Source organism: Sturnira hondurensis, unplaced genomic scaffold, assembly GCF_014824575.4.
Source record: "Sturnira hondurensis isolate 20B ecotype Veracruz unplaced genomic scaffold, ASM1482457v3 Scaffold0017436, whole genome shotgun sequence".
Classification (NCBI taxonomy): Eukaryota; Metazoa; Chordata; class Mammalia; order Chiroptera; family Phyllostomidae; genus Sturnira; species Sturnira hondurensis.
Window position 1 is genome coordinate 4774818 of NW_028090067.1, and position 19112 is coordinate 4793929.

Here is a 19112-nt window from a genome sequence, read left to right on the forward strand (position 1 = left end):
TCACTCTCTGAGAGTCAGAGTGCCTTTATTTTATCTCAAGGCAACTGCAGGTAGACTTCACTGAAAACCAGGCCCCGGATCTGATTATATAGCAGAGATTCCAAGAAAAGAATGGGACCCAGAGACTTGAAATGGAGGTATTTAGGTAGACGAGCCTAAGAATTTTGAGCTCCTAAATTCTTCAGAGCTCTCCAGGCTGGCAGAAATAGCTTCGAACCACTTACTGGAGAGAAATAGTCCCTGTTGCTTGGCAGGAACATACAATAACCCAATCTGAAGTAAGTGCCTTTCAAGATGATTTGTGCTTCCTCCAGTTATGCCCCCAACATCTTTCATTACCTCCTGGCTAAAATCAAAGTCAGGTTTCAGCACAGCCTGAGCAGGAAATTACAAGCTCCGCTTGGGGAAAAAAATAACCCACATGCCAAAGGAATTGCAGGATCTGGCTAACAGGTATTTGCTGAAACGGAGGGGAACATATGTAGCAGTGTGCGTCGTTATGTTAGACCAGCAGGACAGAATACTAAGTTGGACGCAATAGAATTAATTAATATGGGAGTACCCACCCATCATTCAGGATTCCTAGTAACTTGAGATGGCTTCCCAAAGCCAGGATCTGATAATGATCTACATCAAATGGAGTGGAGATGGCAGAACATCCTTACTATCATATTGAAGAAAGAGTCAGAAGGCTCGGAGAGGTGGGAATGTTAGAAAGGATTTATCATACGCACATATGTGCTTGGAACCCACCACTCGGCTACGTTCCCTGGGATGGCCAGAGGACTGTTCCTTCACCAAGGATGTAGGAATGCAGCGATGAGGTGAGTACCAGCACCTTTGGAGAAGTTTGATAGTTTCTGTTAACTGTAGACCAGGGTTGGTAGTAGAAGTTTAGCTTCATAATATTAGTGAGGATGATACAATCCCAGGAGAGCAAAGACCAGGTTGTAGCAGTTAACAAAGGTTAGTAATATAATTATAAGGACAGCCAGGCCAGAGTGGCAATGAAATTGCCTTTACCTGTGGGGATGAGTATCTGGTGTTAGTTAATGGATTATGGTGTTAAAGGGGTGAGCTGGAAAAGCAGGCAACAAAGGTGTCACTTTACCTGTATAATCAGAAAACTCGAAATATTGCCCATCCAAAGTCTGTGTGCCTGACCCTTTGAAAGGCCAAAACTCAAAACATCAGGCTTTGGAGTAGGAAAGTTTTATCCATGGAGAAGATGCCAGCTGAGTAGATGGGAGACCTAATCCTCAAATTCATCTTAAGAAAACAGAGAGTTTGGGCTTCCTTTATGTCAAAGAAAGGGGACATGGGAGGGATAAGAGGTGATTAATGACTCAGAGACATCTGGGTGCCAGTAGGTGTCTAAGGAAGATTGTACTGGTTGATGTGAATCTGATGATGAGGTTCCTGCAAATTTTTGATAAACAACATCCTTTTTTTTTTATCTCCTTGCGAGAAGCACTTTATGGTAGGGGGATGTTTTTGTAAAACTGAAGCCATTCTTCTAGTGGTTAGCAAGTCTATGTGCAAGACTAAGCTGAAGCTAGGAGCCTGAAGGTCAGGGGAACAAGGCAGGCCCGAACAAGATGGAGTCAGAGATGTTAAACATTTCACTCTGTTACAATGACATTGTAAGCAAGAGTCTGGTATTGGTTGCTACAGTGGATAAAGTTGTGGTTCCTCATCTAGTTTCCAGATCTCAAGCAGTTCGCAATCCCAGAAACTTCCACTGAAGGGGAGACTTAGTATTTAGCAGCCCCCAACACTGGATCCCTAACCTGGGGTATTAGAGCTGATAGGGGTGGGAAAGCCTAGTAGCAGTCTTTGAAACTCTTCATCCCAAAGGGTTAAATTAGAAGCAATACTGCACTCCCGTTGAATTGCAGTTCAAGCCCCAAAGACTTGAAAGAGGCAAAGATATCACTGTCCAGAGCTGTGTAATTCCTGGTGAAATTCTAGGTTTTGGAAATTTATCTGCCCATCTGTCCTGGGGAATGTTGTTGATCTCTTTGTCATTTATCCTTTAGGCAGACTCCCACTGGGAGCCTGTAAGAAGTCGATCTACCCAAGCCATACCCTTATCTGGTCTTTCCATCACCCTGAGCCTGCTATTGATGCTTATCAATATGGTATTCACAGGGGAGGTTATGCATTACAAATTTGTTTTCCCAGCGTGTGCCTTGTTTTTCTGCTTTTGTGGTGGTATCTCTCGTTGTTTCAAAAGTTTGCTCAATCTATCCACGTTGATCAGTATTTTCCTTTTTTGTCTCTTACTTTTGTAGCTTTTAGGAAAGCTTTGATTCAAGTCCATAAATACCTTCTGTTAGAATTTCTGCTTATTTTTATAGCTATTTCATACAATTTACTTAAAATATATATTGTATATGTTACACTCTATATAACTCAATCATTATGTAAATTACATATTACTCCACGACTCTCCTTTTCCTTTATTGATTAGAATTTATTTTCCTACTCATTCTGCTTCTGTGTCTATCCCTGGCTTTAGTTGGCTGCCTCTGTCTCATTGGCTGACTGTACATAACCATTGTGATAATCTGTGAAGCAGAGATCACATACCACTTTCCTTGCTCCAATCCATCTTTCCTTCTGCCATGATAGTTTCCATTGTAAAATACATATGATACAGACTGGATCATGCTCTTCTCTGCTTAGGAACTCTTGGTGGTTCCCAAGTAAATAATTATATTAGCAAACATTTACATAGCACTTATTCTGTGCCAGGCACTATTTTATGGGCTTCCCATATATTAACTAATTTAATTCTAAACAAAGCAAAACTATCAGATAAGTAGTATTTTTATTTCACCCCATTTTACAGATGAAGAAACCAAGGCACAGGGAGGTTAAGTAACTTGGAAAAACTGGGAATTCAAACCATGTGTTCTGGTCCTCAAATTAGAGCTCTAACCTCTCATATTAACACCGATTTCCTAACCAAGGTTACCCCCTGAACACAGAGCTAAGTCAAATTTCTTAGCATGTCTTCCAACTGCCCACTATATGTAATCATGCTTCTCTTTCTGTCTTACATTCTGCCCTTGGGTCTGCTGCAATTTGTGGTTTACCACACTAGACGGACTATTTATATAACTTGCCGTTTATGTTTACGACTGTATCTTACTGTTTACGACTGTATCTCACTCAGGCTTTTCTATCAGTCAAGGATATCCTTCTAAATATGTCATCTTATTTATTTTCATTCACTCATAGTAACAAAGATTTGAGTTACACTTTGTGCCAGTTGCCAGGCTGGGGTTCTAGGTTATCACAATAAATAGGCAAATCCCTGTCCCAAGAGTCTTTCTGGTAATGGGGGTAGTTACCATCCAGGGCTAAAACATCACCTCTTCTACAATCCTCTGCTCTTTTTCCAGTTCCAAGCTTCATCTTGAGATTCATCTAGCATTTTCTGAACCTACACCACAACACACTTCACGGCATGCCTTCTTATATCATGGTGCGTGTCATCTGCTTCTTGTAGGGAATGCGTGTGTTCATTTGTGCACTGCATGTCACCCTAAAGAAATGGTTGCATTTTACTGAATGAAAGGACAAAGAAATTAAAAAATAGAGTCTAAATTAGATGATGAGGTGGCAAGGGGAGAACTTTGTTCTTTAAAAAAATACCATGTGTATTTACATATTTGGGACAATCCAAATGATTAAAGACTAAATTAGGAACAGAAAGAATGCTAACCCTATTCATTCTTGCTGTAACAGTAACTTTACATGATAAAGACTCTTGGATGGGCCAAAAGGATTCCTGCAGCCTGCAAAGGCACTAATTATAAGGAAACAGCAATTTACATTATTTATAAGGGAGCTATTTACATTGCTTAGCCTTGTCAGACACAACCATTGCAGAGCTCCGTTCTTTCACTGCAGTGAAAAGAATTAAGCGAAGTGACAAGGACATAGGAAAGATATTCTAATAGCTGCATCTCATTATGAAAAAGATAACACCTCTGAAATCTTAAAAAAAGGTTTCAAGTATGATTTAAACCAAGCAAAATGGAAACTCACTTTACCATGAGGAAATAGCGCCCATTTAAATTATTCAAACAAGCTCCAAAAACTACTGAAAGTTAAGCATTGTTAACATGGTATGTGCAAGGAGGGAAATGACTAAGATGCAATGTTTCATAAGTCAAGTATTCGAAATTAATTAGTCACAGTTTATTTTACCAGTGACTTTGCAGTGTGTCTGCACTATAACTCAGGTTGTGAGATCACGGAAAAAAAAACCCCGTTTTATTTTTGTTTTCTTTCCTCCTCTCTAACCACATGAATTTTATCCGGCAGTTTCACTTTCATCAATGTAATAGGGAGTACTCAGTGGCAAATTACACCAGCTTTTGAGCCTAACCGGACAGGTCTGTTATGTGAGAACAAGGATAAGATGAGAAGAGAATGATTTACTAAGCTGATTTTTTTAAAGATTTTTAAAACTACTTTTTGTAAATGCCCCAAGGATGAATTGTTTTAGGCCTCAAAAAGTCTTATGAAAGTCTTAACATTTTTATTGCTCACTTAGAAGCAAGATAAACTCTTGATCAAAGAATGATTTCCACATCCTGCTCAGAGAACTGTAACTCCTTCTATGAGGTGTCAGAGAACCAGGAAGGTTTTCATAATTACCTGCCTCGAAGAGCAAAGTCATCACAATTTCCCTTCACAGAGTATTAGAGTGTATTAGAGTGCAGTGCACAGGACAAATTATGCCAGCCTCACAAATTAGCACAACACCATTGAGCCCACAAAAATATTAGGTCAGGACTGAAAGAAATCAGGCTGTGGTCCAATACATTTCTTAGTCTTAAGTGGAAAATTATAACAAAACCAGTAACCATATCTAGGGTCAGGAGCCTGTTTTTCTAAACCATCAAATATTTCTGGCCCTTCTTATCTATAATTTGCATAATTATAAAGAAAGCAAGTTTCCTATTAGTTGGAAACTCACACTATCAATCAATCGATCAATAGGTTGATGGATCTTACCGTTGCTCATAACATGCAGGGAAGGAAGTACGTTCCTTGTTCCCAAATATTACCCTTGAGGCCTGAGGTTTCTCCATCAGAGGCAGAGTCCCCTAGAATCCCCGTTTTAAAGTGAAAAAGTATTTTGAGAGTTAATACTTCAAGCCACTAATATGCATTAATGTTCAGTAGTTAAGGTTGAGTAAAATGCTTTTCAATTTAGAATATAGTGAGAATTAGGATATGTTTGAAATACAAATGAATCAATATAAAGTAATCATAATTATTAGACACAGACATCATTTCCAGTTGGAGACCTCAAGCTACAAATAGAGGGAAGAGAAAATACCAGCTGAAGGTACTTGAATTTTAAATTGCTTGTCAGGTATTTTCGAAATTTTGATTTGATTGATGAGCTTAGCGTTTTGGAGATGGTCAATACAGCCTATTCATTTCGAGCACAGGCTTTGAGGACCTGGTCCCTAACCCTGTGGCTTACTCTGACCTTGATCAAACGACTCAACCTCTGTAAGCTTTGATTTCTTAAACTGTGAAATGGAGATACTAATATCTTAAGTTTTGAAGCTATTATAATGACTGAGATTTTGTTTCAAATGCCTAGAACAATGCCTAGCACACATTAGTGATGGCGATCATCATTAAGTGGTCTAAATGAAAAAAGGGTATAGTTTGAATTTGATTGTAAGTTTTGGCTCTCTGTCCACAACCTTCTCTCTTTCTCATCAGTGAGAAGGGAGGTGGGCTTAGGGGAACAGAGACCCCCCAGGAGCATCACTCCTTTATGGAGCAGGTTTTTTCTTCCTCTGCCCTCCAGGGGCCGCTGTGTTTCCCCGAAAACTCTTTGGGGGCCTGGTTGCCGCGAGACCGTCGCCAGGCAACCGCGTGTATATACGCTTCAGGTCCGGTCTGGGTCCCGACAACATGGCGGGACAAGGACCCTCCCCGACCTTTCCATCCAGCAACACGTCTGCCTCGTCTGTGTCCCCGTCGGGAGCCTCAACCACGGTCTCGAAGTCGCCCCTGGCGTCGAAGGCGAGCTCTCTAAACCCGCTCCCTAGTTCCACCTGCCATGTGGACTCGTTGCCCCTCGCCGTGTTTTATGGGCCGCTGGACGCTAAAAACCCGCTCCTGGCCTCCTGTGAGAAGGAGATACAGGAGTTGCTAGGCTTTATGAAGAGAAAGAAGGCTTTGGCGATGGCGGAGGAGCAGAAGCACGAGTTCCACCGGCGCTGGTAAGCAGAGGCGGGGCGCTGGGGCGGGACTTGCAGGAGAGCTGTAGTCAGCCTCCTACCAGAGGTGGAGGGCGCAGGCTGTGGTACCAGACCTGGGTCACCCGCGGGAGCAGGTCTCGGCCCACGGCCCTGGTGACACGAACAGTTTTTGGAAGTGGAGACGCATCGCTCTCCAATGCTTAATTACGTCCTGGATTCCTGCTCCGGGTCAAGATAAAAACACAGCAATGTTACATTCCTTCTGTTTTGGACTGTCTCCTAATTGCTACTGCGTACCAGTGAATTTTAGGCTCACTCAACTTGTGTTACAACTCTCCATGGGTGTTGAGGGTACCAGTTTGGGTACGGAGAAAAAGGAGTAACTTTGAGGTCGCTTAGGTTCTTGAAAAAGTTCTTGATGCTATGAAATATGTCATTCCGTGAACTGTGCCTTTGACTCCTTTTTATAATACTAGGATAACAGTGACTTCTTGATATTGTGACTCACTTTGCACATCTGTTTGCCTTTTGTGAGGTTCTATCACCATGTTATTATCTCGAACTGCAAACAACCTATTTTTAAGTTTCTTTTCTGGTTGTTTCCATCTTTTTTCCTCTCCTCCCAGTCAAAATACAGTGCACACTGAACAGTCACAAATCTAAACAAGTGACGAAGAATATAGTTTCAACTTACATTTTCATTTGTGTACTTAATACGAAGAAATCGTTTTATATTTATTGTTCTTTCAAGCATCTAGGTTCTACTGCACATCAGGTGCCATGTAGGAAAACATCGAGTCAACAAGATACACAAATTCATCCACATGGAGCACATATTTTTTGTGACCACAGAGGGCTACTCCACAAATATGCAAGGAAATTATTTCACAGGGAGATAAGTGGTGGGGAGAAAATTAGATCAGGTAGTGGGGATGGAGGATATGGGATGAATGTTACAATTTAAAAGGGGATGATGGGGAAGATGGTCAGGGAAAGTCAGAAAAAGTGGCCTTTGGGAAAGATGAGCAGGCATGGTAGCAACTGATGAGTATTTCTGTAGAAAGAATTGGTCAACCAGGGAGAATGGCACGTATGAAGGTCCCTGGGTGTGAGCATGACTGGGGAAGCGCTGGTTTCTGGCAGCAGCCAGGGAGATCATGAGTTTAGTTTTCAGATATATTGAGCTTGAGCTGTAATTCAACATTCAGGCAGAAGCATAATGTAGGTAGTTGGACATTTGAATCTGGAGGTCAGAGAAGATATACATTGGGGATTTGTCAGCTGACTGATGATATTTAAATCATGGTACTTGATGGAATAGCTAAGAGGAGATTCTAAGCACTGAACGCTTAGATGCTTGAACATTGAAGTTGGGGCAGGGGGAGGCTAAAAAAAATGGCAGGGATTAAAAAGGGTAGTCAAGGAGATAGGAGAAGACCAGTAAGTGTGTGGCGTTCTGGACGCCAGGTAGAGACTGTTTCAAGGATGAAGGAATGATTGAGCAACTGTGGCAAATCCTCAAAATGAGCCAAGAAGGTAAGAACCAAGGATCAGCCAAGGAGACATTACATGCTTAAGTTATATGTATTTGTATTTAAAATGTTTCTGTGTTTGTGCCTTAGATAGCACTTTATCTTCCCTTCTCCACTACGGACATCCCAGTTCAATCCACCACAGTCTTGGATTTTCCCTGTAGCCACTTGATTCTCAGATGTATTCTTCACACGGCAGTAAGGGTGGCTTTTATAAATAAATCACCCACTGCCCTATCTAAAGACTTTTGGTTCCTTGCCATTGTTTTTTTTTTAAAGAATAAAATTAAGACTCTTTCTGATGTCCTTCAGGGTCTGAGAATCTGGCTTGCCGGCCTCTTTCATCTCAGGTCACCCCTCACTTCTCTCTCAGGACCTTCCAGGGAAGCGGATCCTGCCATTTCTCAACTCACCCCAGGGAGTTAATATTTGCTGCCTCCTTTGTCTGAAATGAAGTACTCTTTCCTTAGCTTTTCAGATATTTGGTTCCTTCTCTTCTCTCATATCTTAGCTCAGTTGTTACCTCCTTACAGTGACCTTTCCTACGTAATGCAGGTTTGCTCATAAATTTATATATTTTTGTGTATTTGTTTTCTTGTGTATTGTCTGTCTGCCCCAATAGAATGTAAGCTCCCTGTGACTTTTGAATGATTATCTCTAGCACCTAGCCTGGTGGTTGGGACATAGTAAACATTCAATGAGTATTTGGTGTTGAAAGAATTCAAGGGTCGTTATCCCTGCATCTCAGTACTTGTTAATGTTACATATGGGAAAGTGGATCTGGATCCATCAGTAAGTACAGTATCTGTCCCATCTGTAAACAGACTATTAGAAAATCACAGATGTTAAGGATTGACATGGACCTTAGCAATCAAACCTCTTACACAATTGAGATATTAATTTTTTTCTGCAGCAATTTTTGTTGAGCGCCTTCTGTGTGTCAGGCACTGCCCTCGTCATGAGTTATAGTGAACAAAGTATACAGTGTATATAGAGTATACAGTGGTGAACAAAATAGATGTGGGAATCTGTGCTCATGGAGCTTACAGTCTAAAGAGGAGGCAGGCTTTCAATGAGTCATTACATCCACATGGAAACAAGTGCTGCAAAAGAAGGTGCTGGGTGCTGGGGGATGCAAGAGTGAACCGGACAAACGTCCCTGCCCTCCTGGTGCTTATTCTCTTGAGGATGAAATAGACAGCAAACTTATTAAGTAAGCATATTTTATGGTGACCTGGAAAGTGATAAATGCCAGGAGATAAATGAAGAGTGGAAGGGTTGTGGGATAGGAGACAGGAGCTTGTCATTTTCGATAAGGTGGTCCAAGTAGGTGGCACTTGAGCAGAGGATTAAAGGGAACACTGCAGGGGCATTTCAAATGATGGCCAGGGCAGTGACATGAGGCTGAGAGTAGAAGCATGGCTGGCAGTTGGAGTCAAGGAGAGACGGTGAGTAGAGGGAACCAGCCAGTGGGAAGATCCTGGCAGGAAAGAGTCGGGGACTTTGGCGGAACGGACAGAAGCCCGTGTAGCGGAGCTCTACTGAGTGTGCGGGCAGTGGTATGAGAGGGGCCTGGAAAACTAGGTAGGGCTGTGAAAGGTTGTAGAGGCCATTTATAACATTTGTGTTTATTTCAAATGCAATGAGAAACCATTGGGTAGTTTATGTTAAGGTATTAACCTTGTGTGATTTTGTGTTAAAATATTATTTTGGTGACCTCGTTCAAATGGAGCAAGGATGACAGTGTGGAGAGCAGTTGGGAATACAGGCAGTAGGATTTGCCTTTGTAGCATGTTTGACAGATGGTTATTTTTTAAAATCAAAATTTGTTTCCTCTTATAATCATAAGACCTTCCGCTGAGCATAAAAATTCATAGTCTTTAAACTGTGATTTTGATCATAACAACGTCATTCAATGTAGAGCGTGATACATTTTTAAAAGGTATGCGTTTGTTGTAAACACATGAGATTTAGATATTCTTTTCATAGAGTTTTGATTTTCCACTTTCTAAAATTCTAAATACCCAGCAGCAACTGTAATCAATCAGCGACCCAGGCTACATGAACATTCTTTTCCTAAATGATGTGCATGGTATAGTCTGTATTATATTTGCCTTGTTTAATCGTTATGTAGGCCATTCCCAAGGAGGAGTCTTAACTCGATGTTAGGGTTCACTTAAAAAAAAGAAAAAGGTTCTCTTGTTATATAACCCTGATTGATTTAACAAAGCTGGCATTTTTTCTTTTATGAGTAACAAACTTAGTCATCATTATCTTACCCATAAGGTTTGGAAGAATTAACTCTTTCGTGGACATAACTTAAGAATTCTAGCAAGGCCTGGTGAATTTTTTGAATTTATTATATTTATTCTAATACTGCAGCATTTCATGAAGCATCAGATGAAACTGATAAAGGTAAAACAAAAAACCCCAAACTTCTCCCTTTTTACGCTTCTCTGGGCTGTATTTGCCACACTCTTTATTTAACATTGTTGTTCAGTACTCGATACGTGTATATCTTTTTCTACCGCTAAATGTTATTACTCAGTCCATGAAGGCAGGAATACCCTATGCCCCCGCTTTCCTTGTTAATCCATATCATTTAATTACCTGAATGAATGAACTGACATGTTTTCTTGACGTTGTTTTATTAATATACCAACACGTGCATCGTAAGTGCTGGAACCATGTTCAGCCCTTCAGTTTACATTCCTGTCTGTATTAGTCAGTTTGGGCCGCCGTGCGAATATGGCAGATGGGGTGTCTGAAACAACCGAACTTTATCTTCTCCCAGTTCTAGAGGCTTGATATCCCAGATCAAGGTCCGAGAGGGTCAGTGTCTAGTGCGAGCTCTTTTCCTGGCTTGTAGATGCCCACTCTGTCCTCATATGGCCTTTCCTCTGAGGAAGTGGGGCGGGGGTGGGGGGGGACAGGGTGTGCAGGAAGGGGGCTGGGGGTTGGAAGAGAGAGAATATGAGTGAGAACCGGAGCCAGCTCAAGGGCTCTCTGGTGTCTCTTCTCAAAACGGCATTAATGCCCTTGGAGCAGGGCCCCACTCTTACCACCAAATTTAACTTAATTTACTTTTTTCAAGTCACCTTTTCCACATATGGCCGCACTGGAGGTTAGGGCTCCAAATGTGGATGTTGAGGGGGCACACGCAGTCAAGCCATTACACTGTCCTCATCCAGAAATTAATGATATAAGGTTGTATAATTGTAAAGGGAATTTGGATTTTTCCTGGAGGTAGTTATAATGTCTCACAGAGAGGGAAGGATTGAATGTTAACTAAATAAGTGAGCACAAGAAGCAATGATCTGCTACCCTTTGAAACTCTGATTAGAAGGCATGTTGAGAATACTGTATGCTTACTTAGTTTTTGTTTTACTTCGTGGAATGAAGCATAACCCTAAATGGACTGACCGGCTATTTGAACCTTTGGACCTTTTCTAAAAAAAATAACATAAGAACAGGGAATGTTTTTTTCCGTGCATCCACCCGTTCATTCATTCTTTGAACAAAGATTTATTGTGTACCTACACATACTAGATATTCAGTCTTCTTGGAGCTTGACAATGAATAATATAGTCAAGGCTCTTGATCTTCAAGATTTTATTCAAGGGAATTGGAAGGCTCAGTTATATATGTACTATTTAAGAGCATGGATACACTAAGCCTCACTTTCATCAACTGTATATTTGGGGTATTAATGTTACCCATTTCAGGATTATGAAAATGATGTGAAAAAAAAACCAACAAAAACCCCAGTGTGTTGGTAAAAGATCCAGAATAACCAACATAACATTGAAAACAAAGTTGGAGGAATTGACACTGCCTGACTTCAAGACTTACTATAAAGTTATACCAATCAAGTGAGTGTGGTGTTGGTAAAAGGATGGACAAATCGATCAAAAGAACAGAACAGAGAGCCTAGAAAGAGATACATAAATATAGTCAATTGATTTTTGAGAAAGAAGTGAAGTCAATACAATGGAGTGAGCCAGTCACTTCAACAAATCGTATTAGAACAACTAGACATCCACATAGAATGTAATGAATCTATACACAGACCTCATACCCTTCCCCAAAATTAACTCAAAATGAATCACAAGCCTACAGCCCAACCCAATGCTATAAAGCTCCTAGAAGATAAAATATGAGACATACAGATGACCATGGTCAGTGCTTTTTAATATAACATCAAAGGCATGATCCATGAAAGAACTGATAAGCTGGGCTTCATTAAAATTAAAAATCTCTGCTCTGCGAAAGTCACTGTTAAGAGAATGAGAGCCAAGTCCCAGTTTGGGAGAAAATATTTGCAAAAGATGTATCTGATAAAGCAGCACCATTGTCCAAACTATACAAAGAACTCTTAATACTTGACAGTAAGAAAATAAACAACCTGGTTAAAACCCTGGGCCAAGAGACACCTCCCCAAAGAAGATACACGAATGGCAAATAAACCTATACAAAGATGCTCTACACCGTGCGTTGTCAGGAAGTCGCGCATTAGAACAACAATACTGCACTCCACGTTTATTAGCTCGGCCCAAATCCGGAACTCTGAAAGTACCAAATGCTACTGAGGATGTGGAGCAACGGAAAGGCTCATTCACTGCTGGTAAGTATAACCACTTTGGAATAAACTCCGGTGTTTTTTCAAAACTAAACATGCTTCGGTAAATTGTTCTCCTTGGTATTTGCCCAGAGGAGTTGAAAAACTTGTGTTCACACATGCGTCTGTACGTGGATGTTCATAGCAGCTTTATTCAATGGACAAAACTTGGAAGCCCATAAGATGCCTGCCAGTAAGTGAAAAGATAAATAAACTGTGGTGTAACCAGGCAGTGGAGTGTTACTCAGTGTTAAAAGGAAATGTGCTGTCAAGCCATGAAAAAAACACGAGATCTTTAATGCATATTACTTAGTGGGAGAAGCCCATCTGAAAAGGCTATATACTGTATGATTTCAACTATATGACATTTTGAAGAAGGTAAACCTGTGGAGAGAATGGAAAGATCAGTGGTTGACTGGGGTTGGAGGGAGGGAGGGAAAGGGGAAGGGATGGATGTGCGGAGCACAGAGGATTTTCAGGGCAGCGAACGGTAATGTCATTGTGCGTTTGTCCAAACCCATAGAATGTACAACACCAAGAGTAAACCCTGATGGAGACTGCGGCGACTGGGTGCTAATGATGTGTCAATACAGAATTGTAACTGTCGTGTTTCTCTGGTGGAGGCTGTGCATGTGTGCAGACAGGAGATGTAACAGGAATCTCTGAACCTGATGCTGAATTCTTCTGTGAACCTCAAACTGCTGTAAAAAAGTCAATTTCTAAAAATGTGTATAAAGAGCTGCAGTCAGTGCTTGACACAAAAGAAGCAATGATGCTAAATCTAGCTATAATTTATTAATAATTAGACATCAACAATAAGGCGCGTGGGAAAGACTTAGCACAAGATAACTTTCTGAAGATTGCTTGCTAAATAATTGAGGTATTTTATGCTTTTGTGCAGTGCCACCTCCTTGTTTAATATCTGGACGAAGTACGCACCCCGGCTGCCGGCTGCCTATTACAGCGAAAAGCTTCTGAAGGTTGGCGATCGCCTCTGCGAGATGAAAGTGAGTGCCCCCAGAGTAAGGAAGCCTCAGTGAGGCTCATTTGGCTACTCGTATTGTTTTTTGGTTCGATACCATTCCTATTTTACATGATTTGAGGTTTTTTTTAGGACAAGAAATAAATGAGTACATAACATTTTAATGGGGCACAATAACCAGAAAGGCATTTGGTTTTTAATTTTGTAGTTGAGATTTTCCGGAAGTGAGAGATTCCTGAACAGAAAGACGGCTGGCCACAGCCCCTCGCGAGCAGAGGGTGTGGCAGGAGCTGGCAGGAAGCGCTGAGTCATCGTGTTCCTACCTTCGCACAAAGGAGCCCCACACCACTTCCTGTTGTTTTTCACAGGAGAACAACTCTCATGGCTTCTGGCCTCCTGGCTGTGTTGCCTGCTTCCCAGGGCCCTGTCGTAATGACCTTCAGCTCCTTAATGTTTTGCCGAATGTAAATATAGCAGTCATTCCATACAGTGGGATGATAAAGGTATTTGTAATCCTGAAAAATGAACTTGATTTGTTACTTTGGTTCTAGAGTCTCTGTTTTAATTTTAGTTACTATAAAGATCATTTTGTTGGAATACTGTTTGGAACCTAGATTTGAATGCATTGTATGAATCAAGTGAGGACAGAAAGAAGATGCACCCTGTTTCTTGCTCAGTATTGTTTTCCAAACTGAGTTTGCCCGTTTCTAGTTTATATCAACACTCGGGTCTCGGATTGCCATGGACTCTTGAGACTTATTAAAACCACATACACACCATGGCTGGATTATCAATCAGTGATAATGTAAGTGTTTCCCTTAAGCTCTGGCATAGGCCCAAATTACTCCAAGTTAAATATGAGTGTTTGACACATCTAGGATCATTGAATGAAGAGTTATTTTATCCAAAGTGGTTCTTGGCCAAACAGGGGCCGTATTTAGTGTCTTCACTAAAAGTTCTCCGTCCCAGTGTCTCGGCGTCATTTTCTTCCCCCATTTCTGTTTTCTGGACTCGGATCCTTTCTGTCTGGGAGGGAAGTTTACCAAGTAGAGGGTAAGATATGAAGGACCTTTCATGATGAAGTTCTATTTTCTGCCAAAATTAGAGAATCCTTGGCTCCATGTAGTTGGACCATGGTTCTTAGAAACTTGAAAATACAGAGTTTGGAAAACTACAGAAGAAAAAAAAAACCAGATGAGCTCCAACTTGTAAGCTATATTTATGTGAAGTGGAATAGCAGTTTTGGCAAGAATTACCCCTCTCCATTTTCATGCTTCTCCTCAGTATGGGAAGCTGGTGATAACAGAACAGTGTCAGATTGAGGGGTATCCAGGTGGGTGTGGTGAATATTGGGGGAAGGAGGAGGAAGGAACATGTTAGAAGATGATAAAGCAAGTGGATGATTGGTAGTGACTAAGGATGTAGAATATTTCAGATAGAGAGGCCCAGAGAATATTTTAAAATTTGCTTAAAGGAACAAAGAAAATGTTTCATACTTTTCACTGATGGGAAAGTGGGCTGATAAAGGTATTTGTAATCCTGAAAAATGAACCTGATTTGTTACTTTGGTTCTAGAGTCTCTATTTTAATTTTAGTTACTGTAAAGATCATTTTGTTGGAATACTGTTTTGAACCTAGATTTGAATGCATTGTATGAATCAAGTGAGAACAGAAAGAATCAGAATTAATTAGGGAGCAGTAGCAAACAAGTCAATAGAAATGGAAATGTAACAGCATTTGAAGGTGGATGCCTCCCCCTTAGGGGCTGGGCAACCTGAGAGGCAGTTCACGCCCTGGCAGTTGCTTTTCCTGGACACGGTTACAGGGGAGGAAGCTGAGTAAGGGTTGCAACAGACACATATTTCAGAGCTCTACTCACATCCCTCCAGCTCCAGCTCAGTTGTGCCTCGTGGGCTACAGAAATGAGGCATTTGACTTTGCAATAGGAATATAAGCACGAATTAGAAGGAACAGAATCCTAACTAACAATAGCTTAGACTTTTTCTACTTGTTCTGGTGCAGCTTCAGAGGCTGTTGACAGATGAGAGAGAGATCGAACCAGCTCATTTCTCTCCTTCCTCTTCTTCCCCTTCCTTCCCCTTCTTCTCCTCATACCCCCTCTCTTTTCTCCTCTTCCCTTCCCCCCATTCTCTCTCCTTCCTTCCTCTTTGTTTCCCCCTCCCTCTCTCCCTCTTTCTCCTTCCTCCAGTCCTTCCCTCCTTCTTTCTTTCTTTTTCTCTCTTCCTCTCTCTCCCCTTCTTTTTTCCTCTTGTTTCCTCCTTCCCTCCTTTTCTACCCCCTTCCCTCTTTTTCTCCCTCCTTCCCCCCCCATCTCTTTATTTCCTTCTCTCTTTTTTGGAGCTTGGGAAGTATCAGAGAAGCAAGGCTAGTTACACAACTCATCTGCCTTTCTGACTGAGTGGATGGGTTACCATCATGGCAGTGTTGAGTTTTGGGGTGTTCTCATCTTTGAGACTGTGACGGTCTTATTTCACAGTAGGTTTGTTGTTGAGGAGAGTTAAATGAAATAATACTCGTGAATTGCCTAATAGTGTCTGTCACATAACATGTGTTTGGAAATGATGGTGATAAGGGTGGTAATAATGTAATGGTGGTGGTAATAATGGTGATAATCAAGATTGATAAAATTTAGATTTATATCATGATATGATACAATTACTATTTATTTCACATCAAGATTGTTATGATATAAATTGTACTAATTTTAATAATGATGTGATGTAATAGTTATTGAATATAATTTAATAATTTGATCATTTAAAAATTACATAAATGTTGAAATTTTCATCAAGTGCTCTGTTCATTTCAGGAGTATAGACTGGCCCTTCTGCAGTGCTATGGAAGGTATCTGCAGCAGTTCAGTGTCGACTTTGATGAGAATAAAGCAGATGTGCATCAGTTCAAAACTGTCTTTTTTCCGAAGGGCTTTGGAGACAAAAATGCTACACATACAGTAAGATAAAAGTGGCTGAAATAGCTACAGTTTATGATTAGCTCTGCAAAATATCCTTTGTTGATGACTTCTCAGTGTCTTTCCTTTGCTCAGCATAGCATTTTCTTGTGTGCTGTAAGCGGCTCAATAAACGTTTTCAGTGCTGCGTACGAAAGTGCGCATATTAAACTTTGTAAAGATGCTTTGGAGATTGTATTACTACAATCACTCATTCATCCACCAGACAGTTATTCCTATACGAACTAATATTTCTAGGGCGTTTTTAGTTCACAAAGTGCGTTGAAAACACATTTGAGCCTCATAAGAACTTTGTGAGTTAGATACTATTATTATTTTTATTTTACAAAGAGAAAAAGAAAGGTAGTCACATAGTATAACTAGTGACTCTGGAGATTAAACATAGATCTTCTTTTTAAAAAACATTTATTTATTTATTTATTTATTTATTTATTTATTTTTGGAGAGAGGGGAAGAGAAGGAGAAGGAGTGGGAGAAAACATCAATGTGTGGCTGCCTCCCATGTGGCCCCACATGTCCCCCACTGGGGACCCAGCCTGCAACCCAGGCATGTGCCCTGACTGGAAATCGAACCGGCAACCCTTTGCTTCACAGGCCCATGCTCAGTCCACTGAGCCACACCAGCCAGGGCAAACATAGATCTTTTATATGAAATTTCATGCATTATTTCTGGTATGCCAGTATCATTATGTCAATTGCTACCATTGATTCACTGGTTGAGCAGTTACCATGTGCTAGACTTTCATATGTAGCATATGAATTGTCATCTTGTGGCCTCTTTATAGTCTTAAAGGGTGGGTACTATTATTCCTTTCTTACAGATGAGGAAACTGAAGCTTTTAGAGACTAAGAAAGTAGCCCACTTAGAGCAATGGATACAGTTGGTGTTTGAATCCCGATCGGTCTGACTCCAAAGTTATGTTATTCCAAACCTGATTATTCAAGGCCTTGGAAACGTGTGGTTTGACAAGCAGAAAAATCTCAAAGCGTGTTTGGGGGCACATTGAGCCATTCAATTTTGGCTGTATCATAGGTGCATGGATGGGAATAGTGGACAATATGTGCATGTAAGTTGACACCCCACTGGGGGGAGTGCTAAATGAAAAACTTAGGAGTTTGGACTTTTAAGGCCCTTCCTCCCTCACCCTGGCCCAGCTCTCATCTCTCGTGTACTATTGCATTATTCTGCTTTCACCCAGGCTCCCTGGCTGGGCACTGCCCTGGTGAGCTCCACTGTCCACAAAACTTGTATCTTAGATATCTGTGTGACTCATCTGTTACTTCCTTCAGGTGTCCTCTACTCTCTGCTGTATTTTTCTTTATGTCACTTACTGTCACCAGCTATTTTCATTTGTATTTATTTCCTGTCTCCCATTCTACAATGTGAGCTTCATGAGGACAGGGACTGCTCTAACCTAACCGTAGTGCCCAGAATTGTGCCCACCATGTAATAGATCCCCGGTCAGACTTGATTGAATGGATGACTGAATGAAGTGATACAGTCAGAACTATTGATTGACCCAGAAGCAGCACACAGAATAGATCAGAGAGAAAAAGGCTGGAGGCAGGGTACAGCAGTGATGATGATGTTGGAGTGCGCCAGCAGGACGGTTGTGACTGGTGCGTAGAGGTGAAGGGTTTGGTTGTTTACCTGCCAAGTTCGAGGTTCTGGCTTGACACTGGCACCATATTTATTCTCCGTAGACATGTATAAAATGAGCGGGATTGAAAATTTAGTCCAGTAGGAACTTGATGGCCTGGAACTAGAAGTCTTGAGAAGTCTAGTTAGAGAAAGAGATCTTGGATTTAAATGCATCAAGATCATAGATGAAGCAGGAATATTAAATGATTTACTGTCAGAATATTAACAGCCGGGCTTTGTGCAGACACAGCTAATCATGTTACTTGAGGACATCTGTACTTATTCGTACGCACCATAGGGAAGCGCCACGGCAGGGCTGGCAGGAGTCGTCTCAGAGCCGCCTGCCTGGATTCAAAGAGCTGCGGAGCCACTGCCTGTGGATGGGATCTTGGAGAAGGTTTTACATTTCTTCGTGCCCCAGATTCCTCACTTGTAAAATGGAAGTAATAATAAGACCTACCTCTTCGTGTTGTGTTGAGATTAGTGAGATAATAAAACATTTAGACTAGGGCCTGACACTCGGAAAATGTAGGTCTCATGATCAGTTTCTAAAAGACAGAGCACTTAGAAGATCGTGATTATTCCAACATGTAGAGGCATTCAACACATTTCCTTTGTGATCCCAGCTGCACGGTGGCTAGAAATAGTGTACATGTGTCCAAGCAGGAAATCTGTGTGGAAGATAAAGCCATTTGTATCACTAGGACTGTCCACTCCCGTAGCTTTAACAGTGCTCATCAATACTCTAGCCAGAATCTCTCCTTGGAACTCCACCTCTACCCAGTTATGTCCTAAACGTCTCACTGTGACGTATCCCAAGCTGAACTCATCGTCTTCCCTCCATAAATGGTTCCAGCCAGTCGCCCAAGCAGGAAATCATTGCAGACCACTTCCTCTCTCTTACCTCGCACGTCTAATTAGCCACTAAATCCCATGGACTCAGAAAGGACTGAAGTCTTTCCGTTCTGATTCCAGGGCCCCCTTTCAGGGCCCTGGTAGGTCTGGACTACCTCAGGGGCTTCAGATCTTTCCCGGCCTCCCTGCATGTAGCTTTGTGCCCTACGCTCTGCCTTTTGTCTTCCACACTTCGGTCATCATTCA

At 41.3% G+C, this 19112-nt stretch overlaps 1 protein-coding gene across 1 annotated transcript in view; it reads left to right on the forward strand.

Annotated features, from left to right (window-relative positions):
• Window positions 1-5948: 5948 nt before the first annotated feature.
• The window catches only part of CFAP54 (cilia and flagella associated protein 54), a 259785-nt gene continuing 246621 nt past the window's right edge, over window positions 5949-19112 (forward strand). The window contains exons 1-3 of the mRNA XM_037068126.1: window positions 5949-6266; window positions 13297-13402; window positions 16208-16351. Of these exons, the coding sequence (XP_036924021.1) occupies window positions 5956-6266; window positions 13297-13402; window positions 16208-16351 (561 nt within the window). The 5' untranslated portion in view covers window positions 5949-5955. The remainder of the gene's footprint in view (window positions 6267-13296; window positions 13403-16207; window positions 16352-19112) is intronic.